Raw genomic sequence first — 23,887 nt, forward strand, 5'->3', positions numbered from 1 at the left:
GTGTGTGTGTGTGTGTGTGTGTGTGTGTGTGTGTGTGTGTGTGTGTGTGTGTGTGTGTGTGTGTGTGTGTGTGTGTGTTAACATCATTGCAAACAGAAAATCTAGTTCATTTGTTAAACATTTACAGGGGGATGCTTGAATTTCAAGAGCTGTGTCATTGTCTGATCACAAAATCAGTTATGTAAACAAACATTCATGCATTTTTTTATTTTATTTAGGTGGCACTTTTATTACATTAAAGTGGACCTATCATGCTATATTTGAATAATATAGTGTAGGACCATACCTATATAAGGCATATTTATACTTTTTTTTTTTCAAAATACCAAACAGATCATGCATTTTGCCATGCCTCATTTCGCTGAATTTGAAATTGTTTAGCTCTGTTTTTGCAAGGGCTGATTCTGTGAGAACAGCACCATCTACAGGCCTGGCATATGTACTACAGCGTCTCCAGGGCTTTCGAACGTCAATGACCGTGGCTGTCTCCTCCTGATTGGTGGAGTTGGCCCAATAGCCGTAGCGCCACTGTCCTGACGTCAGGACAGTGTTCAAATCTGGATCAGTTTTTATCAGATCCGTTGCAGCCCCTTTTTTAGAGATTTGGGTATGGAGGAAAATAGAGAGGGTTGTGTTTTCTGACACTTGGTGAGTTCCCTGGAACACCGGGGACACATATTCATGTATAAAAGACGAACAAAAGTGCATTTTGCATGATAGGTCCCCTTTAAGTTTACATTCACAAAATAATTATTCATCTGCTGCAGGACAGTAACAGAATACTAAATTATCACAGTTTAAGAAGAAAAGTCCAATGAATTTAGCAGATTATTTCAAAGATATTTCAAAGACATACATGATTTGTCCAGTATTTGTGATTTCCACTTTTTGAGGGGTTTTATGTTTAACTTTGCTCCATCTTACATTTACACATGTCGGGCAAAGAAATAGTTAGACATTTTGACAATACTTTCCTTAATTATATTACCAATAGAGTTAGATAAGTTAAAAGATACCATTCTCATAACTGTTTGATACAAATGAAGCTACAACCAAGACTGATGTGACTGTTATCAACTGCATTGAAGAACAATTGTTAATATTTCCATGGTTCTTTTCTTTTCACACCTTGGGCTCCATTTCGCATAACCATTCCCTTCGTACTTCGCAGGGATCATCAAAGAATGTTTTCCTTGGGTTTCTTAGGTTTATAAATGCGACACAATGCTGTCCCTCTGTTCCTGAGTTGTTGGGCTCACCTATTATCCAGTACCTAAAGAAAAATCCAAGTTATGCTTAAGAATACATTGAATAATAAAATACACTATTAAAAAATGTATTGTGTCCACTTTTTTAATCACATACAATTGAACATTTATTTTAAATTGTACTTATTTCATAGAAAAGGGCAAGTCGTGGTTTAATGAATACATCATTTTTCCAACCCGGTATCACGGCAAGACGTGAACATGTGACGATCTACCATGCTGGGAGACGTGAATATGTCACGGTTTCGTCCCTTCAAACATGACAGTTACACGGTATTGTTAACATGGCCCAACCAGTGGAGAAATACCCGGAAGTGCCAAGCAAATGCTCTACCAAGACTATTGGTCAGTTTTTATTGTCAAAATTAGATGTTTTTAATTTATATAAAAAAAAAAAAAAATGTAAATCGTCACACTCGATTTCGCCGATTTTCTTGTTGCCCTAGCTGGTCGACACCTCTTTTAGCAGAAACAAAGGCTACATTAATGTATTAAATCGATGTGAATCCATGTGTGTGGATCATAGACTTATGGCGCAGTTCCACTACAGCGCGGAGCTCGCTTTAAGCGTGCCGTGTCGTGCCGTGCCCGTTTTTGGTTGCGCTTCCACTAGGCCTAGTTCCGGCCCGACCCGGCCCGGGGCCACTTTTTCACGTCTTTCCTGTCCCGAGAAAATTGTGGTTCTATCGAGGCCAACAAACAGGGCTGAGTCGGGCTGAGTATGCTAAACTAGAGAGAGGAGCGCTGGCAACGGGGCTACAACTACAACAAGATGGACATATTTGACCGTGATTTAATTGTAATACACGTTTCAAAATGATGCCGAAGTAACAACATACTGATACCGGTTAGTAAAAACCATGAATTAATGCTTTGTCAAGTCTGCAGACAGACGGCAGGCGAAAAACCTTTTAAAATACGTGTTTTTCTAGATGGAGATTGGCTAAGCTAACGCAGTATATGCTCCGACCGTCCACACTCACAACAACGGCCTATACAGACATAAATAAAGCAGCGACTGTATTCACCATGACACAGGCAGTCTGTGGTGTGTACTTGTTTAACTTTTGTCGAGTTTCTGAACATATATAAGGAGCTGTGAGCTCTGAGTGCTAACAGCTAACGGCTGTGTTGTGTTTCTGGAGTTCTCGTTGAAGATGACGTCACGGCTCCGCCTACACTGCGTTACTATAGTAACTACCCCAGTTCCTAAAACTGTAATGGAAGCGCAGCATTAAGTGAGTCGGCCCTGTTAAGGCCAAGCCGTACCGAGCCGTACCGAGCGTGGCCGAGGCCGACCGTGTAGTGGAACTGCGCCATAAGTGTGGATGTGGAATTAACGGACGTGACGTTGTGCGATTGCGTTGCCAGGCAACAGCTTCGGTTCATGTTAATTTACAAACTCTTCAACTAGAACCGTAGTTATATTTAAAAACATTTTAGAAGGCCTCACGAAATACTTTAATGTAAATTTAAATTTAAATGTGAAGGAATGTGTGTATAACAAAATACGTCATAAAAAATACCGGAAACAGACGTAGGCAAGGTCCTCAGCTCGGTGATTCGATGGTTTAGCCGCAATGCACGTTGGGAAATGGTGTTTATGCGATGTGAAATCCGAAAACATTTTTTAAAAATAAAATAATACTTTATTCCGAGTGTGCTTGCTTTTCTCTTTGAAAGTCATCACATAACGGCATTGTAATACACGGTTCGGCTGCATTAAATATTACATATCTGCCGTAGTTCTCTATTTATAGAGCCCTGATGAGAAGACTTCTGGACAAACAGGAAGCACTGCCGCCAAAACTGAAAACGTGACGTGGATCATAAATATATCAGCAATTAAACAACATCTTACATTTCTTTTCACACAATACGTCTCCTTGCAGTATCAATACTAATTCGGCTGACTTTTATATTTGGTCCAATTGGTAGATAGGCTGTTTTTACACCATAACGGTGCACAGCTGATAGAAAGGCACATCTAGTGGTTAACCTGTTAACCTCTTAAGCACGGTGGTTGGACCCCTCCCACCGTTTTGTTTTCGAGATAATGTCTCAGGACTTCTTAACATTTATGAAACTATTAATGTGTAGCACCAGATTAACGGGAAGAATCTCAGCTAACTGAAGATATGAACCATTGTTACCAAAACAAAACACAAGTCTCATAAGAAGCGTCTAAATGACCCCTGAGCGAAAAAAGTCTAACGCACTGCGGCACACAATTCAAGATAAAGATACCCTTATTACTTATCGTAGCTGCACATACAATATAGCCGATTAAAGCTGAGACTCCACAGATTATTTAGGTATAGTATCATCACTGAGCGATCCGAACTTGCGACAGGGGAAGCAAACACAGACATCACAACACGTACCTTTACGGAGCATTTACGGCAGATCGTCTCACCGTAGCTGTCAACTAGGTCAAAAGACGTGTTCAATGGCATTAAATGCTACAACTGTTGATCCATAGGTTGATAATGTACCTGTGCCTTTGAAAAAATTATTTATAATCCATAATTCCATTTTTTATGTAAAAATCGGAGCGGAAAAGTTAGCTGCTAATGGTAGCCACCAGAGTGTATGCAGCTTCCGGTTTTGGTAACGCGTCACTCTCACTCCTTATTTGTTAATGTTTTGGTGTGTATATAACTTTCCCTCGATTCCATTGGCTCTAGCGGTTATAAAGAGATTTCATTCATCAAAATTGACCAAGGGGGGCCAGAGAGAGGTTAAGCTCTGAGCCTGTTTTTCAGGTCTCAGGCTCGAAAATGACATTCCCAGAACAAATGACCATATCTTCCCTTCTAAAAGGGTTAAATTAATAATCTTTTTTCTCAAAGTAATGATAAACCTGTGAGTTGGATGTAGAAAAGTCAGAATCAATATAGATGTTTTTTATTTTAAAGAAAATTCAGATTTTACATAGTAAAAAACTGTAAATTATAGTGTCCGTCCAAAAATTCTTTTTTACTTATAGTGAAAACTACCCTTGGATGATGGGTTAGTAGACTAAAAGCTTTAGGAATCCAAAGTACAACATATAATAAGTACCCTGTATCAAGATTGATGCAAAACAAGTGACATGTGACCTTTTTAGAGAGGTTTAGCCAAAACCACTCCACCTCTGAGGTGATTTGGGTGAAAAAAAATTGTTTTCATATCTCTAGCCCCCCTTGGTCGATTTTGATGGTTGACACCTCTTTCTGACCGTTAGAGCCAATAGAATCGACACTCGTTGTGAAAACAAACGGTGGGGGCTTCGCGCATGCAGGTTTGCACCAGAGTGAAGCGATCTCTCGCTCTGACATCTGGAAACGAAAAAGCAGTTTTATTGCTTATGCATTATCAGAAATCATTTCAAAGAGGACACAGACACATTGGATTAACCTATGGATTAACTGCAGCATCGTTTTTTATCGTTTTAATGCCATTGAAGACCAGTTTTGACCAAGGTAAGCCATGTTAGCGTTTGTAGCTACCTAGCGCCACATGTTTTGATGTACGTTTTCGTTTATAGCGTCGCAAATGTTTATCACTGAGTGTTGAGGTGGGCACCCCCCGATTCTGTGTCTCCAGGCGATGCTAATCGATGGGTTGGCTGTGCATCTAGGATAAGTAATAAGTGAGTTATGAGTGAGTTTAGGTGCAGTGATAGGTTAGCATTTTTTCGCTCGTGGCTAATTCAGAGGCTGAGTGTTAGCATTGTGGGGTTTTTTTGGGAAAAAAAATTAAAAAGATCAGTTAGCTAAGTTTCTTCCCGTTACATGGATATAAAACATTCATAGTTTATTAAATATTAAGATTCCTTAGACGTTGTTTCCTGCAAATGACGCGTTTATCCACCCGGTACCGGGGGGGCGGTGCACGTTATTGAATTTTATTATTTTATTATTTTTCACAAAAATGAAACCATCAATAGCAAAAACAGAATTAACTGTCATTAGTAAACCACTCAAATAAAAAGATCATACGTGGTTTTGTTTTACATATATTTTAAGGATAATAATAGCAATGTACAGTAACACTGTCTATGACACTTACTGTATAACACTGATTTGAAAAACATACAGAAAAAACGAATTCACTGCCCTTAATAAAGTATTTAAATATACATTTCAGGTGTGCTGTTTTGTTTAGATCATTAACATCTGGAGCTCTTTTAATGTCCTTTTTGATTATTGTTACACCAGGTCTTGTCAAAACCTTTATTCCATATTCAATATCCATTACTAAACAAAACAGCAATTCTACTCCACTACAATTCAGAGGTTAACCTGGTATTTTTACTCCACTACATTTATTTTAGTTACTTTGCAGATTCTGATTAATGATGTGAAATATAAACAACCCTTAAATCAGGCTTTAGTTACACCTGAGTAAAATTCAGGGAAAGGTGATTGTCAAGTGCCAACAATCAGGAGAGATATTTGATAGTTGCTGCTTGAGAAGACTAAACATTTATCTGCATATCCCTATAAAGTATATTCATTACTCGTTATTCTCTACTAATAGTTAATTAAAGACTGTATATAATGGCTATTTTGCATATCCCTTTCAAGATTTTCTAAGGTTCATTGACATATCATATACACAACTAATTCAATAACGTGCTTTAACCACCAGGCGGTGCACACAAGGTACACACAGCTATAATAACTTTGTATTATTAGTGTAGGACACTTGTGTATGTATAACATCTGAAGATGTGTACAGTAGTTTTATTCATGTTTTCACATAATTGTACAGGATATTGCTATATTATTTCACATGTTTTACTTCTAATATCTGATTTGTAAAACATCACAGAAAGAAAGGTATATCCGTCATTTAACAGTAAGCTATTGAAATTCTGAATCCATAGATGTGTCTCCCATCACCCAAATCCCCTGACTATTCTCTCAACTCAGTATTTACATTCTTATATTCAAAGAAAATCAGTAATATCTTTAAAAACTACAAGTCCTTTTATATCAGCTGTGCACCGTTATGGTGTAAATATAACCACCAATTGGATCAAATATAAAAGTCAGCCGAATTAGTATTGATACTGCAAGGAGACGTATTGTGTGAAAAGAAATGTAAGATGTTGTTTAATTGCTGATATATTTATGATCCACGTCACGTTTTCAGTTTTGGCGGCAGTGCTTCCTGTTTGTGTAGAAGTCTTCTCATCAGGGCTCTATAAATACAGAACTACGGCAGATATGTAATATTTAATGCAGCCGACCCGTGTATTACAATGCCGTTATGTGATGACTTTCAAAGAGAAAAGCAAGCACACTCGGAATAAAGTATTATTTTATTTTTAAAAAATGTTTTCGGATTTCACATCGCATAAACACCATTTCCCAACGTGCATTGCGGCTAAACCATCGAATCACCGAGCTGAGGACCTTGCCTACGTCTGTTTCCGGTATTTTTTATGACGTTTGTATTTTGTTATACACACATTCCTTCACATTTAAATTTAAATTTACATTAAAGTATTTCGTGAAGCCTTCTAAAATGTTTTTAAATATAACTACGGTTCTAGTTGAAGAGTTTGTAAATTAACATGAACCGAAGCTGTTGCCTGGCAACGCAATCGCACAACGTCACGTCCGTTAATTCCACATCCACACCTTTATATATACAGTCTATGATCCACACACATGGATTAACATCGATTTAATACATTAATGTAGCATTTGTTTCTGCTAAAAGAGGTGTCGACCAGCTAGGGCAACAAGAAAATCGGCGAAATCGAGTGTGACGATTAAAAAATAAATTAAAAACATCTCATTTTGACAATAAAAACCGACCAATAGTCTTGGTAGAGCATTTGCTTGGCACTTCCGGGTATTTCTCCAATGGTTGGGGCATGTTAACAATACCGTGTAACTGTCACGTTTGAAGGGACGAAACCGTGACATATTCACGTCTCCCAGCATGGTAGATCGTCACATGTTCACGTCTTGCCGTGATACCGGGTTGCATTTTTCTACTATAGGAGTAACCTGTGTTTTTAAACAAATGTTCGGGCACATAGCACTGGTGGGTAAGGGCAACATTCTAATCACACTCAATGCAGCGTGAGAAAAGCAGCGTGTGGTCATCATGGCAAGCTAAAATGCCCCACAGATTGATACAAAAAGTGTATTATTAACATAAGGGCGATCAACCCACACTCTAAGGAAAGACTTTAGTCTCTTGATTTTCTTAATAGTAAGTTAATAAAGCGAGCCATTACATAAATTACTGTTGAGTCTGTAAATGCCATACAGTCTATGGTAAAAACAACAGCATAGTATCTTATCTAAACTGTTAAGGTCATGTATTCAATAAAAACAGAACAAGTGCAGTGAAGTATCAAAATGATAGGTAGCCTACAGGCTTTAAACAGACTTGGTAATGCTAACGCTAACGACTGATTTTCTTGTGTTTTTATGATGAACTGTACACTAGTCTGCTACTCCTCTACCATATGAACACCCACACAAGATTTGACTACGGTTAGGGTGCCAATTTTGTATTTGTATACTATATATTCACTGAACATGAGAGTGGTATCGATCTTCTAATCTAACTCTCAACAAGAAAGTGAATTAGTGTATTTTCTAAAATGTGAAATGATTCTAGTAATACTGCAAAGTAAGTCTTAAAGCTCTTACCCTGGATTCTGCAGAGGCACATTATTTACCCAAACCCATTGACCCTCTGTTTGAATATCCGTAAGGCCGATCCAAAACCCCCCCTGCGTGCTCCACCACGGTCGAATGCTCGGATCCATTTTAGGTAGGAACTCAAAAAGATTAATCTAGACAAACAGAGATTACAAAATCAAAATGGGTTAATCACAGGTATATCTGTAATGTATTTATTAGCAGTGCAGGCCTAAGTAGCGACTGATGAGATATTACTGTAGATTCATCATCCCAATTTTATGTAGGCCTAGGATATGTTCAGTGAGTGAAGCTTGGAGCTTCCACCCACGTCCCCTCCCAATGACACCGTTGCCATTTTAACCTAGCTTTAAACTTACCTCATGAATGTCAATGGGAATTTTTCCACAGTAGTAAGGGCCTTTACAGCCTTTCCAATGTGAGGTGCAAGTCGTTATGAGTCCTCTGCGCTTCAGGTTAACCTTTCTAACATTTACACTACTCTCCTCTTTATTAAAATGGCTCTGGTGTCTGTTTGTGGTCATGCTAGAATCATCATGCACATGCTGAGGCTTTGGTGAGTAACTTGAGCCAGACCAAATTAAACCCAGCTGGAGCGTTTGTTCATTTTATTTCAGGCATTTTGGTTGAGCCCTGGTAGTTTTGGCTATAATGCTTTAATTATCAGAATTTACTTCAGATAAAACCTACTACTATAATTATTAACTTCCTCCATGTTTCGACTGCAGGTACAAGTTGAATGTGTTGGCAAGCAAGCTAGAATAGTGAGCCACACCACAATACAGTACAGTGCTACCTTATGTCCATGAATCATCAAAATAACACCCTTTTTATCTCCTGTATATTCATATTGGACTCACCTGCTCCTCCAAGCTATTAATCACAGCCAGATCGGCCCCACGCCTGATACAGTCCGATCGGCTATCCTGCCAGTTCTTTAAGGGATTGGAGGCTGATTTACCATGGAAGTAGCACGATGTGTTGAGTAAAAGCCATCCTGACTGGCATCGTCCACAACTTTCCCCTGTTAAAAGATGAAAATTAGTTGAAATCCAAACAAAAGGAAAACATTTGATTCCAAATTCAAAAAATGTATGCAATAGCTTCTCACGCATATCAGATGAATTGGACTTCAGTGTAGCTCTCTCCACTTGCAGTACTTCATGACTCCTCTGAATGCTGTCGATGAGGTTCTTGTTCAACCCTAACTGCAGTTTTAGTTGCTGGTGTTTCCTGAGCTCTTTTTCTACTGCTTGCTCTGCCTCTTTTTGAGCTTTGACTGCTTCAGTCTGCATTATTTGAAGTTGCTTCACCTCTATGATGAGCCCTTGTGCTGTCATTTGGTCTGGAGTGGATTCCTCACTGACTTTGCCACCTGCAAGGTATTTACCAAGTTATAGCATTGGGTAAGAAAGTGTAAATGTAGTTAAGGATCTAAGTTGAAAAGCACGTCCACAGCCTAGTTAATGAATTGTTACAGTACTCAAAACCCACTCTAAATAAGGAAAGTATAGATAAACACCACATTACTTGGATCAGATGTACTCACAGTATATCCCAATAACAATAGCAGTCAGAATCAGAATGGCGTTCAGCAGCCCTAAAAACCCGATAACCAGTGGATACAGTGGCAGACTTCTGGACCCAACTGTGACCATAGATCCTGAAAAACAAATGTTGATTTGAGCTCGGAGGGAAAAACAAACAATAATACAGCATGTTTTCTAAAGATGTATTGTGAGGACCAATTAAATAAAGCAAGCCTACCATTGTTTTCCTGTTTTGCCATAATTTGAAATCATGAATCATGAACATTCCTCTGGTCTTCAGGTTTTAACTCAACTGCCCGAGCATGTTACTTTTATCTGTGTGAGGAAATTGCTCTGTCAATATTACAAAACTGTGTGGGTGCAAGTGTGCGCTTGAATCCCTTTTACCCTCTCTCTGTAATGTGATAGTGATCTGAAGGTTTTTTTTCTCTCTTATTTAAGATTTGTATGGGAAGGCCACATAAAGTTACATGTATAACTTCTTATAATATAAAAATTAATTAATTTTATGTAATGTATTTACTGCAGAGTGCTCCGGTGACCTCTAATATGCCGCCCACAGGGTAAAGATCGAATCAAATGGGTGGTTGGTGATGTGATGTACCGTAAGTCTAACAGTCTGCTAGTTGGTTGTAGAAAACAGTAAAACTGATTATTTGTAACCTAGGAAAAATTGCCATAATACACGCTGAAGAAGTGACACCTACCCTTTTATACCAAGATAATATTTTTTATTTTAGGCTATCTGATATACATTATATTTTTGAAATAAATAACTACAATATTATAATATGATATGATTTTTGTATGAATGGGATACCTTGTTGCTCTTATTTTCCAGGTAATTAATTTGGTAGATTATAACAACATTTACATTTCTGTTTTATCCATTGACAGGTCGTATTTAGATTTTATTCCAGAAAATGTACTATAGCCTACAATTACACATTTTGATATGTTAATGTAAAACAAGTTATAAGTGACAAGATTTTACCAATATTACACAACAATATGGTAAGTGTTTTAGGATTTGTAATGAGTAGGACACTCCCCTAACATTTAAATTAGGAGTTTGATACTTAAATAGAAAGAAATATTGATACGTATGTAAAATCAACTATATATATAAAATTGGAGATAAATAATATAGTAACATTTAATTAGATTTACCCCAAAGAAAGAAAGATTCAATGTGAAATAACATAAAATCGCAAGATCTGTAATAAACAGGTAAACTTTGTCTACCGATGGATGTCTAAAGTTTTCTCTTTGTTATTTTACTTATTTATCATTTATTAATTTATATTATGAAAAAAAGCATAAAAGTGAGCAACGCACTCGAAGTACACAATTGTCTCGGAGGTGATGAAAACATTGCAGTTTTTAAATGTAATTAAAAGACTTTTAGAAAATCATAGGAGACTGTTTAATTTGACAGTTTCCGGGTTTGAGCGAAGGGGGAACAGCCAAGAGGGAATGGACCCGTTTTCTTTGTGTTGTTGACCTTTTAAATATTCGTAACTATTGTGTTTGTTATGCATACTTACTAAACACTGTAACGTGGTAACTTTACCAAGATAGTTCAGGATTTGATTGCGGCGCTGTACTTTATTTTTGCTAGCGTGTTAGCCAAGTCAAGCTAAACAGAGTAGAGCCATACCGGAAATACGCTCTGTTGCCTTTCAGTGTAAAATACACGACGACCCGCTACAAAGACGGACCTTTTATTGTGAAACTTCAAAAAGTTGGCTGAACGTTGTCACTTTTTGTCATGCTTGACGCTAGTGCACGTATTTTCCTACGTTGTATTTGTCTTACATTGAGTCTGTTGAGTAGTCTTGAGGCATTTGGTAACTTAATAGGAATACTTTGACGGGCCTATTTGTTTTAGCCGACACGGATAACGTTAACATGTTAGACGTGTGTGCGGTATTGTAGGAGTCTATCAGGAAGAGTTGTGGTAGGCCTGCTCGGGTTATTTACATCCCTGCCAGTGGATAACAAGTCCCTAAACAGACATGTCACTGGGAGACTATGAAAGACATTTCGACTCGCTAAATTCAGATTTGGGCGGCGGGTCGGTGGTCAGTGAGCGGTCAGCGGCCAGCACGTATGGCGAAGAGGAGAAGCTGCATTACATTCCCATCCGGATCCTCGGGAGGGGGGCGTTCGGGGAGGCCACTCTGTACAGAAGATCTGAGGTAAGGCCCAGGAAAGTGTTCCTGTGTTTAAAAGGCACGGATTTATCACACAGTATCCCATGTCACATGTGCGTTCCTCCCCAAAAAACATTGTTGTTGAAAGTGTTTGTTAATCACTGTAATAACAACAGACTCGTGAAAATATGTAAAGTTATAAGGTCCCAAGTCAACAACTTTTCCTTGAAAAGTCATGATCTGCAGGCAGTCTTCATCATTGTAGTTATCCTTTAGTCTATTAATGATCAAATTCAATATAAACACAATGAGATAGCTATAGGTTAAGAAAAACCATTGGGGATTTATATACAAAATGTTTAGAGTAATACATAAATAAATAGTAATTTCTTTATTACAAAAATAACAACAAAACTGAAAGAGCAAACGCTTGGAAAATGGGCCTGAATCAAAACAGCAAGATATGAGATACATAACTACACATATTTCTTGCTATTTTACTATAGTTAGTCAGAATGTTTTAGAACCGGTGCTTACTGTGTAAACAAATTAAACAGATTGTGCTGTTAATAGTGCTACATCTTGTTTTCTTAGAGTATTATTATGATTTGCTGTATATGATGTGTCTGGCTGACTGAATTGCTCACTGTTCCTCAGTTTCCATACCCCTGTGAGAAATTCCTGAGAGTTCACTAGATAAATGACTTTCCCATGCCTTGCTTCTTTGTCCTGTAGTCGAGTTTGGTGCATATACTAAAGGTCTGATGACCCTTTTATGCTACCTCTCCCTTGAAACAAAGTAATCTAAACCAATGATATGTCTGATACGTTTGTTGCACTAAACATGTGAAGTTTTTGTGTCTGTCTATTCGGTAAGCTCATTTCTATATAATGACATGTCCCCTCCGGCCATCCTATAGGACAACTCTTTGGTGGTATGGAAGGAGGTGGAGCTGAACAATCTCTCCGATAAGGAGCGCAGAGATGTCATGAACGAAATAAGCATCCTCTCCATCCTGGAGCACAACAACATCATCGCCTACTTTAACCACTTCCTTGATAAAAACACCCTGCTCATCGAGTTGGAGTATTGTAATGGTAAGTAAATATTGTGTCCATTCTAAAGATTTGATCACGATTAGACTGACTGCAGTTCATCTGTGACAAAATGCTAAATGGCCTTCTTATCACAGGAGGAAATCTGTATGATAAAATCAACCACCAGAATGGCAAACTTTTCAGTGAAGAGGTATGAGTGCAACACTGCAGGGAATTATATTTGTATTCTTATTTAAAACCGACATGTCTATTATATCTTTACCTTTTAACATGTTTCTTTAGGTAGTCATATGGTACCTGTACCAAGTTGCCTCAGCAGTGTCGCACATTCACAAGGCTGGGATCTTACACAGGTAAGATGTTCAGTATGTTTCATGCCCTCATCAATGGCATCTGCAGGACTTTTGTTTGTTTCAATCAATGATGTTATGTTGCCTTTGCAACTTCATTTCTTTTGCAGAGATATCAAAACTTTGAATATTTTCCTGACTAAGACTGACCTCATCAAGCTGGGCGATTATGGGCTTGCCAAAAAGCTAGACAATGAGTTTTCAATGGCGGAGACTGTAAGTTGTGTTTTTTCCCCTTGAGCACCTTTAATCAGACTGGCAATGATTTAGTAAAAAATTGTTTATACATGTGCAGAAAATCTATGAAAACATTTGAATTTTAATGTGGTGTTTTCAAGGTTTGCAAAGTGCTGTAAACTGCACACAATTGTAACTGTCACCCTGCAGGTTAAGTGATGTTGCCAAAAAAGTGTTATTGTGTTTATAGCACAACAACATCTTGTTTAATTTGAAATTAATTTACCAGTATACTTTATAAAGTATCTACTATGTTCTACATATATATGTAATTAACCACAGTGGTCAATTGATGGAAAACCTTGACCACGCACCTTGAAAGTGCTGATTTTAGTCTTTGGAAACAAGTAGGAAGACTGAGTGAATCTAAATAGATTTTTCCCTTTCACTTTTCTCTTCTTCTGTAAATCCAGTGTGTGGGAACTCCATATTACATGTCGCCTGAATTGTGCCAAGGAACGAAGTACAACTTTAAATCAGACATCTGGGCCATGGGTTGTGTCATTTTTGAAGTTTTGACTCTCACAAGAACGTTTGATGCAACGGTAGGTTTGTTTACTTGCAGGAAATACTTAAAATTCTTTGCATTGATCAGAACATTTTATTATTTTTATCAGAAATAGCTCACTCAGCTGCTTGTGTCCACCAGAACCCTCTGAACCTCTGCGTGAAAATTGTCCAGGGCAACTGGACTATGGAAGTGAACTCGGATGTTTATTCATCTGCATTGATCAAACTCGTGTATGAGTGCCTCGATCAAGTGAGTGGGGGGGGGGGGGGGAATAAATCGAAAAGAATGTTGTGTGAGATTGTCATCAAACAATTGGTTTGCCAGAGATAATGCAGGGTCCTCCATGACCGCTGTCACTGTAAGTTCTTATCTGTTTGTGTCGCAGGATCCTGCAAAGAGGCCTACATCTGACGAGATCCTGGACCAGCCAATCATCTCCTGCTGCAGACAGTAAGTTGGTGGAAAAGGAGCGTGTTCCTTTTTCATTTAAGGATCAATTATTTTTGAGTCTGTTGTCGCAACTTATTCAAAAACATTCTTGACAGGGAGCTTGAAGAGCGCGTTGCCCTGCTGAATTCTGCAATGAAGAAACCAAAGTAAGTTGTTAGTGCTTGTTTTATATTCTGCATTTTCCTGTCTATAGTGTTGGCTAGAAAATTCTCTTGGTGTTCAGATAAGGTTAAGCTGAACCTCTTTAGAGCTTATTGTACTCCTCTTTATACTGCCTCCTTGTGGGTCAAGTTGAAGAAGGCGAGCCTCCAGAAGCTCCAGGTTGCTTATAATGATTGTTTGCGTATACTGCTTAGAAAACCAAGGTGGTGCAGTGCAAGTGAAATGTTTTGTAATGCACGAGTCAACACGTCCCATGCTCTCTTGAGAAATCTGATGTACAAATGCATCTGTCGATTGAATGTTTCTCATAATTCTGTCATTATGCTGCTGTCAAATCCTTGTCTCAGTACTGTACGATACCAGTCACCTCTGTGGAAACATTGGTATAACTGCCTTTTTTAATTTATATTTGAGTGTTGTATGTCTTTTAAAAATGGACCTAGAGTCTCTTCAAATAAAGCTGATCTATAGTCCCTCACCTTTTGAACCACCCAAATTATATTTCAATGACATACCTTGTGTAACCATTTCCTTGCATGCCTCCACGGTGAATGAAAAATCTGTAAAACTAAGAAAAAGGTTGACTTATTGAAGTACTGTAAGTTTTCCTTTGAGTCATATTTTGTCATTTATAACTGCTTTTGTTGTCCTGGCTTCACCATAGGCTGAGTACAGTGAGCGACACTCCTGTTGCTGTGGTGACCACACGCTCGAGGGATGTGTACTGCTGGGGCGGAGGGAAGTTCACCCCTCAGAAATTGGACTCGTTTAAAGGAGGCAGCAGTGCCCAACATGTGTGTGCAGGGGAGAGTCACTTTGCCGTGGTGACAGTGGAGAAGGAGCTGTACACCTGGGCTGTGAGTATTACAGCATCACTCCGCGATAGATAGACTGGATCCTGTTGTGCTTTACTACATGGAGCTTTGTCAAACTTGCCTTCAGGATGTTCAAAGTGGAGCCAAGATGGTGGGCCAGCTTGGACACGGAGACCAGGCCTCGTACCGGCAGCCGAAGAGGGTGGAGAAGCTGCAGGGGAAGGCCATCCGACAGGTGGCCTGCGGGGCTGACTTCACTGCCTGTATCACCGGTGAGTGAGAAAAGCTTCCTGAGAAAAAGAAGAGCAAAACATTTTCCAGTAAAGATGCACCTTTCCAACCTTCTGCTGCTGCTCCTGCAGATGAGGACGAGATGTACATGTTCGGGTCGGACTATTACGGCTGCATCGGAGTGGAGGGCGAGTTCGGCACGGAGATTTTGGAGCCAGTGCTTTTGGAGTTTTTCGAGGAGCGGCCTGTGCGTCAGGTTTCATGTGGAGACAACCATGTGGTGGTCCTGACTCAGAGTGGGGACATCTACTCCTGGGGCTGCGGAGAGTACGGTACATAGAGTCTCTGTGTGAAGCTGATTAAGTCTCTGCTATGGAGCTATAACTGTGACGGTAACATTTGACAACAACAATTTAATTTGGCCAAGAAAAAGAAAACATTGGCACTGTAAAAAGTTTAACAGAAAAACTGAAACAGGAACATATTCATTCATATGAATTAAACATTGATTACATTTAATTTAATTTGATATTTTGTTGCAATCTGATGTCGACCTTTCTCAGGGTCAGATGCTTACATTTTTACAAATCAAGAGTATAATTTAAAAACCAATAAGCCAAAATAATCTCAAAATGAAACACTTTATTCCCGGTTTTTCATTTTTCAATGGAGATTTTTTTCAGTTCCAATATATAAAGTCTCTGTTCTAGCTTCATATGCCACGTTGTTTTTGCTGTTATAGCAGTAGCCAGCAGGTGGAGATAGTGACCCATTTAATAGTCATAAAAAAGTGTTCTCAGAATTGTTCTATTTTTCTTCTGTAGGGCGTCTTGGTCTGGAATGTGAGGATGACTTCTCATCTCCAATGCAGGTAAGATTTATTTTCCTGTTCTGGTATATTCTTGACTGTCTGTCACCAGATTAAAAACCTTGCAGGAGTCAATAAGATAAAATAGTCTTATTTCTAGCTATTTATTTTAAAAGTACCATCTGTTTTTTTGGTTTTCCCAGGTGGAGATCCCTAAAGGCGCCACCATCTCCTCAGTGTCATGTTCCACCGATGGAACCTTCTTTTTAACAGACACTGGCAAAGTCCTAGCGTGTGGAAACAATGAGTTCAACAAGCTGGGACTGAACCAGGGAATCTCTGGTCTCAAGAACCACACTGGAGAGGTAATGAGTTATACTTAAAGGACTGTAATAATAGTGGCTTTATGTGACAGCTAGGTTTATAAAAAGACCTTTCTGTAAACCTCACAGGGTTACCAGGGGATACCGTACATCACCACGCTGACCCTGGTAAAGCAGCTGTCGAGGTTCAAGATCCACACCATCTCTCCGGGGAAGACCCACACGGCTGCTATCGATGGTAAAAGAGGCAGATTTTTGTCTTGCATGTTTGTCACCGTTTTCAAAGAACGATTATTTCACTAGATTTCTGGCTTTGCAGAACGTGGTCGTTTGATCACCTTCGGGTGCAACAAGTACGGACAGCTGGGCGTGAAAGACTTTAAGAAACATCAGGGAGTCCAACTCCTCCTCGGACCCTTTGGAGGCAAGACGGTGACCAAAGTGTCGTGTGGAGATGGCTTCACCATCGCAGCCACTGAGGGTAGGAGCATGTACAGTGCTGTGGTGCATCTGTAGCAATAACATGTGGACTTCATGTCAAGGTTTGTGGCACCTTTGTGTCTTTCAGGAGCTGCAGACCCTTTTCCCTGAGAATATATCATATATGCCATACTTAATGTCATATTTGTTCATTTAAACATTCTTTAAGGGTCTAGAATGATGTCTGCTGTCATATTTTTGAAGCCATCACCCTAAAATAAAAATATTGATGTTAATGTGGCGATATAAAGTGATTTATTGTGTTGGTTTGCACCCCCCGAATAATACAGGTGTAACTCCTCCAAGTGTACGAGAGAGCCAACAGCAGTGAATAGGTTGTGTTTGATAGACCTGACGACACAAATGTGTATTAGAGCAGACTATTTTGTAGATAAGAAATTATTACATTTATCTTTCTTCAATACATTATGACTATTGGATTTGAGAATGCTATGAAATTATTTGTAATGTTTGAAACACAGAAGTATGTATGAAACATTGCTTTAAAGGTGGGGTAGGTAATTCACTTCAGAAACACTTTTTGTTATATTCCATGGAATGCTCTTAACATCCCGATAGCAATGAATACATTAAATGCTTTGACAATAAATACATAAAAAAATGTCATCTGTGTAAGCCGGCCCGGCTAAAATAACTGGATGGCCTACCTGCCTGTCAGCCTTCCATCTCGTGCACAAACTTATCTCGTGCCCTCATTGGTCATGTGCGCGTCCGTGTGTGTTGGAGGAGGGGCTCTGTAAGGAAGTCTGAAGGAAGGGGCAGATTTTTTCCGGTTGTGTACTTTCAAATTCTAGCGCATTCGAGGTGGTTTCTCCATTCTTACCTACCCTACCTTTAAGCCATCACTAGGGTTTAATCCTGCAAATAGCATCATACTCATTTTAGTGTAGCGTAATCTGTACCTCCTACTTTGCAGAAATTCAATCATTCGAACGTTGATTTGAGAGTTTGTGAAAAAAGCCTCGAATAATTCTGTACAGCCCTTATCATCACCTGTTTTTGATTCTTGCAGACAATCAGATCTTTGCCTGGGGAAACGCAGGAAACGGGCGCCTCGGGATGCCGGCTGATAAGGGCTTCGGTTCAGAGGTGTGCCCTTCCATGCCAAGGCCGATCTTTGGCTCCCTCCATCATGTGCCGGACCTCTCCTGCCGTGGCTGGCACACCATCATCATAATGGGTCAGTAATGAAAACCAGACACTTGCACATTGTACGGTCACCGGGAGCCAGCTGACTAATATATTTTCTCCTTTGCAGAGAAAGTGCTCAACTCCAAGACTATTCGCTCTAACAGCAGCGGTATATCAATTGGTAGTGGTAAATACTTTTCTTTGATCATTGATTTGTGTCTTTAAACATTCTTCTGCTTTAAAATGAAGTCTTCATTTTCACCTGCAAGTCTACATTGCTGATGTGCGCGTTTCAATGTACGTATAGGACTGGGCCAAGGAGCATCTACATCCACAGTGGATCTGGACATAGAACCTGGATCAGAGACAGAGTGTCGTGACCGGGGTCTTGGGGGAACACGGGAGGATAAAACAGAGGAGTGCTTCATGGAGACGTCGATGATGTCACTGGCAAGTCAGAGTGGCGACAGCTCCTGCCCCCTCTGGCTCAGGAAGGTGAGTTATCAGGAAACCACAGAGGAATATGAATAGAATTCCCTGCATGGCGAGTCGTGGTGTTCTAATTCAGGGAGGTTTTCATCCAACAGGAGCTCGAGAATGCAGAGTTCATCCCCATGCCACTGGACTCTGAGGCATCCACTCCTGACCCGCTCTCTTCTGTCTCTGAGACCGTCACTCTACCTTACGAGGAGCTGAAAGAGCTGAAGGCCGCGGCAGCAGCAGTCAGCACAAAGAAGGAGCTATCGGTAACGCAAACACAGCTGTTCTTTGCACTCATATGGACATGAATGGTGTACTCTAAATTAACACTTTCAGATACTGCTATTCACACTGCATTTTAAAACCCATCCACCTATTTCCAGACTAAACGAATGGGCTGTGATAAAGTCAATGGACTGGAGGAGGCTGACGTCTGCAAAAAAGGACAGTCTGGTGCCTGCTGCGAAGCAAGTAGTGAAGTCACACAGGTATCTTAATCTGTGCAAATGAAAAAACATGATCTAGAGACACTACATTTTTATTGTCACAGTATTTGACCGAGTTTATTCCGCAGCTGCAAGAGACGGTTGCTCGTCAGGATTTGAGGATCCAAATGCTGGAGAAGCAGGTGAGACGTTTTTCCCAAAAGTCACCTGTCCGTCTCATTTTGATCCGTGTTCATGAGTAACGGCGTGTGTTCCTTCTTCTAGGTCAACGAGCAGCGGAAGGAGAACGAAAGGCTTTGGGCAGCCATCAATCGCTCAACGTTACGGGAAGCAGGATGTGACAACAACGGAAACCATCCCTCTGACGCCCGTATGCCCGGGGATGGGGGGGAAAGAGGAGGCAGACTCACACACCATGGGGGCCGACCTGCAGGGGCCAGCGTGTGAGACTTCACCTGCAGATGCCCTGGTTATGGGAGCGTGTCAAAACTCTTATATCGAACCAAACAAGCTGGTTAGATGTGCAGTAGAGGGTGCAGCCTCCTGCCTGTTTGACAATGGTTACATACAGTATACATATTTCAAATGTAGTTGCATGATGACATTCTGTTACGTTATACTGTATAATGCCTTGCACACTTGTTCACCTGGGTGCAGTGATCTAGAACAGTTTCTCAACAAACTGAAATGTTGGCTGGGTTCAATAAGAAGCCCCTGAGAGGATCATCATAGTGTTACTCTGCTTTGTGAAAGTAAAGTCGTTTTTTGATGAACTTTTAAGATGATGTCAGCATTGTTTATTCAGTCCTTAGTGCCTCACATATGTGCATTTAGGTAAGACAATCTCATGTGACTATGAAATAGTTTGCAAATGCATCCAAAGTTTAGAGTTTCCTCTTGTCAATTGTTAGGAGATTGGCTGCCGGGATGTGGTCCATATTGATCATGTTGGCGCAATCTTCCAATGTGAAAAAAAACCTTTTTTATGTATCACTTTATTCTTCATTACTGTACTTCCATTTGATCTTCTTAGAGAAGGTTAAAGTGCCAAAGACAAAAAGCCTCTAAAACTATTTTCCATATTTATCGGACATGTAAGCTATTACAAACATATTCAACTTATCTCATGCAAATATATACTTTTTTAAATGTTCATGACTTATTAACATATGAAAGTATTTGTGTGAACACGTAACTACTGAATCATATTTTTAAGACACCTTTTATTTTTGCCTTCAACGCTTGAATTCTTGTGGGGCAGCACATGCACAACACTTGAAATGTTTTCTTTGAATGGTGAAACATTCATTATATAGCTCATTGCAGCTATAATGTCATTGTTTTTCTTATGCATTTTTAACTATTTTATCTGTCTTACTTTCTGAATTTATGTTTCACCATATTTTGAAATATTTGTGAAAGCAAATATGTATGTTTTTTGTGTGTGTTATAACAAATATAACAAAAATGCAACAGTGCCTTAGAAAACTATATAAACCAAAAGTTATTGCATTTATGACAGTGTATAGTGTGTTGGCAGCGTTTCATTTTTCTCAACAGTTAACCAAATATTATGGAGATGTAATAGTTGTATAAACTCTTTTCTTACAGGCACACTGTAGATTCAGTCTTTGTTTAAAAGCCATAAATAAAAAAACAGCTGTCTTTTGTTCTGGTCTACTGTCACTATTTATACACACCACACTAAACCTATTTGTTGATAGCAATATGCACTATTCTTGCAACAGTTCTGATTAGTATGTTACATTTTTTTTTAAGGCAATTAATAATTACAGTATGCTAAGGGGTTAATTGGAACAATAATATGACTGAGTGACTTGAAGTGCTGACACCTGGGGCCTCATTTATAAAGGGATATACGCTCAAAAAATGGCGTACGCCAGTTTCTTCGCAATGTTTGCGATTTATAAAATACTAACTTGACGGGAAAATGTGCGGTCCTCCACGCAAACTCTAACCCATGCGTACGCACTAAGCACACAAACGGGAGAGACGAGAAACTGCGACACCGTTGGCAGAAGGAAGAACGGAGAGAAATATGTGGAAATAATACCATAAATAAAATGTTACCTCTCATTTATCATATATGAAGAATTCATTTTCAAACATTGATTAAAGCCAATCTTAAAATGATTAAACAAACGCCTGTTTGAGACTCCTCAGTGCACACAAAAACATAACTTGGAGAAATAAATAAATACGGATATATTATTTAAAACCACCTCGAATATGTTGTGTTAATGTTTTGAAATGTTTTCTCATAAATGATGCGGTTTGATTGATTGATTGAAAAGTTTATTAACAGCTTGTATATTGGGTACAGTACAGTACAGCTCAAAACATACAATTGTTAAGGGGATGCAGACCAGAGAAAGACTTTCGTCTTGTTTACATCAGGGTCCCCCATTTCCAATTCATCATATCATTTAAGACATATAAGACATATTTGACATACAGATGGCTTATTTACAATTTACATACAGGTGGTTTTTTACATACAGATGGCTTATTTACAATTTTCATTTTAGATTTCGTTCTAATACATCCTAACCGGACATTTAAGACATACCAAGTCTACAGATATACAGTTAGTAACAGAGTCTAAAATGCGAGTATATACATAGATGGGGGGGGAAGCTGTCCATTGTACGACAGGTTGAGATTTGTACCATTACCGGGGCCAGTTTTGCAATGCTTTCCCCCGAAGGTGCTCTTTAAGAGAGGTTTTGAAGGTAAGTATAGTTTTACTTTCCTTTACAGTTGTGGGAAGAGCGTTCCACCTTGATGTGGCATAATTGCGAAACGTGTATTCCCCTTTTTTTGTGCCAAATCTGGGTTTTACATGATTTGTGGAGCTGCCTCTGGTGTTATGATCATGGTATTCCTTGACCTTTGGGAAGAATTTTGACATGTACATGGGTACCATAGAGGTGTAGTGGATCTTGTAGACCAGGCCCATTGCAAGTAGCTGTACTCTGTCGTCTACTCTAAGCCATCCTAGGTTGTCAAAGTGGGCAGAGGTGAGGTGGGTTCTAGATGAAAGGTCAAGCAGTAGTCTGACCAGTTTATTTTGCGATGTTTGAAGTTTTATTTTTAGCGCCTTGGAGGTGCTATGGTACCATGACGTGCAAGCATAGTCATAGTACCCTTGAATGAGTGCTCCTGCCAGAGTTTTCAGGGTGTTTTTGTTTACCAGAGAGGAGATCCGGTATAGGAATCTAGTTCTTTGATTGACTTTTTTTATTACATTGGATGCCATTTTGTCACAGGAGAGGTTTGCCTCAAGAATAGATCCTAGGTATGTAATTTCCTTCTTACTTGTGACAATAATGTCACCCACTGCAACTGAGAAGTCGTCGGATTTGCTGAGATTATGTTTCGAACCGAAGAGAATGGACTCTGTTTTACCCAGGTGTAATGATAATTTATTATCGGCGAGCCAGGTGCAGATTCTGCCGAGCTCGGAGCTGAGGGTTTTTTCAACCTGCAATCTGCTCCTGTCAGAGACCAGCAGGGCTGAGTCGTCCGCGAACAGGAACAAGTTGCAGTCACATGCTGATGACATGTCATTTGCATAAATTAGGAACAGTAACGGACCTAATATGCTTCCTTGTGGAACACCACAGCTCACTGGGAGGGGGGGGACAGAGTACCGTTTACCTCCACCATCTGTTCTCTCCCCTCCAGGTAGGATTGCATCCAGCTCACCGATAGTTTATCAAAACCAATTGCTTTTAGCTTGTCAATCAGAATGGGGTGATTGACAGTGTCGAAAGCCTTTTGTAGGTCCAGCATCACCATGCCGCAGTATTTACCCTCGTCCACCTCTTGTTTGATGTGGTCGTTCAAATAAAGAAGGCATGTGTCAGTGGAGTGGGATGTTCTAAAGCCAGATTGAAATTCATAGATTAGTTTCTTTTCTGCGAGGTACTTTTCGACCTGTTCATATACTATTTTTTCCATGACTTTCGAGATGGAGGTAAGTATAGAAACAGGGCGGTAGTTGCCTGGGTCCAATTTGCTGCCCTTTTTGTGCAGGGGGGTTACTCTTGCAATTTTGAAGTCTTTGGGTACTTTTCCCTGTTTTATGGAGAGGTTAATTATGTGAGCTATGACTGGTGAGATGGCGGTTGCTGTGTCTCTGAGGAATTTGGAGGGGATATTGTCGTGGCCAGTGGCCTTGTTAGGTTTGAGGGCGCTCAGTTTAATGAGTACCTCTGCTGTTGTTACCCTTGCTAGACTGAAATCATCTTTGCGTACCCCTAGGTTTTTGTAGTAGGTCATGATGTGATCTACTCCAAAAAGCCCTGAGTGGGAGGGTAATTTATTTACAAGAGTTGTGGCTATGTTTGTGAAAAAAATGTTCAAGTACTTGGCCACATCCAGTTTGTCTGTGATGAGCCTGTTATCTGTCTTTATGTTTACGTTTGAAAATCTCGTTTTGAGTTTTTTACTGCAGCCAAGCTGGTTATTGAGTAATTTCCAAAGTTCACGGGGTTTATTTTTGTTTTCCTCAGTTTTGTCATTGATGAAATTCTTTTTGGCAGTTTTGATCATGGAGCTTACGTCATTTCTTAGTCTGTTTCTTTCAATTTTTAGTTCAGTCACGTGGGCCTGGAGTTCACTGCTCGTGCTTTTGGAAAGCATTGACTGACTTTTATGAAACTCAGAGCATTTTTTGTCTCTGGTTTTCATGGCGGTCAGTATGCCGGAG

General features: G+C 39.6%; 2 protein-coding genes across 4 annotated transcripts; one reads left to right on the top strand and one right to left on the bottom strand.

Annotated features, from left to right (window-relative positions):
* Positions 1–621: 621 nt before the first annotated feature.
* LOC117477534 (CD209 antigen-like protein E) lies at positions 622–9,837 on the bottom strand. Its single transcript, XM_034124213.1, has 6 exons — positions 9,710–9,837; positions 9,492–9,605; positions 9,054–9,317; positions 8,803–8,966; positions 7,931–8,076; positions 622–1,273 (listed from the first exon to the last, which is right to left on the bottom strand). Exons 1-6 carry the CDS (start codon positions 9,729–9,731, stop codon positions 1,123–1,125), a joined length of 861 nt encoding a protein of 286 aa, XP_033980104.1. The 5' UTR covers positions 9,732–9,837; the 3' UTR covers positions 622–1,122.
* A 1,113-nt stretch (positions 9,838–10,950) lies between these two features.
* LOC117476116 (serine/threonine-protein kinase Nek9) lies at positions 10,951–20,822 on the top strand. 3 transcript variants are annotated; one of them, XM_034122493.1, is made up of 23 exons: positions 10,951–11,693; positions 12,569–12,746; positions 12,842–12,897; positions 12,990–13,060; positions 13,168–13,273; positions 13,708–13,839; positions 13,944–14,054; positions 14,191–14,255; positions 14,351–14,401; positions 15,082–15,274; positions 15,360–15,504; positions 15,595–15,795; positions 16,288–16,334; positions 16,475–16,636; positions 16,724–16,832; positions 16,905–17,075; positions 18,108–18,275; positions 18,354–18,413; positions 18,534–18,721; positions 18,814–18,972; positions 19,090–19,194; positions 19,281–19,334; positions 19,417–20,822. In XM_034122493.1, the coding sequence occupies exons 1-23, from the start codon at positions 11,511–11,513 to the stop codon at positions 19,597–19,599; spliced, it is 2,898 nt and encodes a 965-aa protein (XP_033978384.1). In that variant the 5' UTR covers positions 10,951–11,510; the 3' UTR covers positions 19,600–20,822. The 3 variants fall into 3 exon arrangements, with proteins under 3 accessions (XP_033978384.1, XP_033978391.1, XP_033978400.1); XM_034122500.1 differs by having other exon boundaries at positions 18,354–18,407; XM_034122509.1 differs by having other exon boundaries at positions 16,914–17,075.
* The last annotated feature ends 3,065 nt before the right edge of the window (positions 20,823–23,887 follow it).

Source organism: Trematomus bernacchii, unplaced genomic scaffold, assembly GCF_902827165.1.
Source record: "Trematomus bernacchii unplaced genomic scaffold, fTreBer1.1, whole genome shotgun sequence".
NCBI lineage: Eukaryota > Metazoa > Chordata > Actinopteri > Perciformes > Nototheniidae > Trematomus > Trematomus bernacchii.

Coding starts and splice junctions, on each gene's coding strand:
- LOC117477534 (XM_034124213.1), bottom strand. CDS start 9,731: ATGGCAAAACAGGAAAACAATG. Junction 9,606..9,709: donor GGCAAAACAGGAAAACAATG/GTAGGCTTGCTT, acceptor TTTGTTTTTCAG/GATCTATGGTCACAGTTGGG. Junction 1,274..7,930: donor GTGCCTCTGCAGAATCCAGG/GTAAGAGCTTTA, acceptor ATTTTTCTTTAG/GTACTGGATAATAGGTGAGC.
- LOC117476116 (XM_034122493.1), top strand. CDS start 11,511: ATGTCACTGGGAGACTATGAAAGACATTTCGACTCGCTAAATTCAGAT. Junction 17,076..18,107: donor CACCATCGCAGCCACTGAGG/GTAGGAGCATGT, acceptor TGATTCTTGCAG/ACAATCAGATCTTTGCCTGG. Junction 19,335..19,416: donor TCCAAATGCTGGAGAAGCAG/GTGAGACGTTTT, acceptor TCCTTCTTCTAG/GTCAACGAGCAGCGGAAGGA.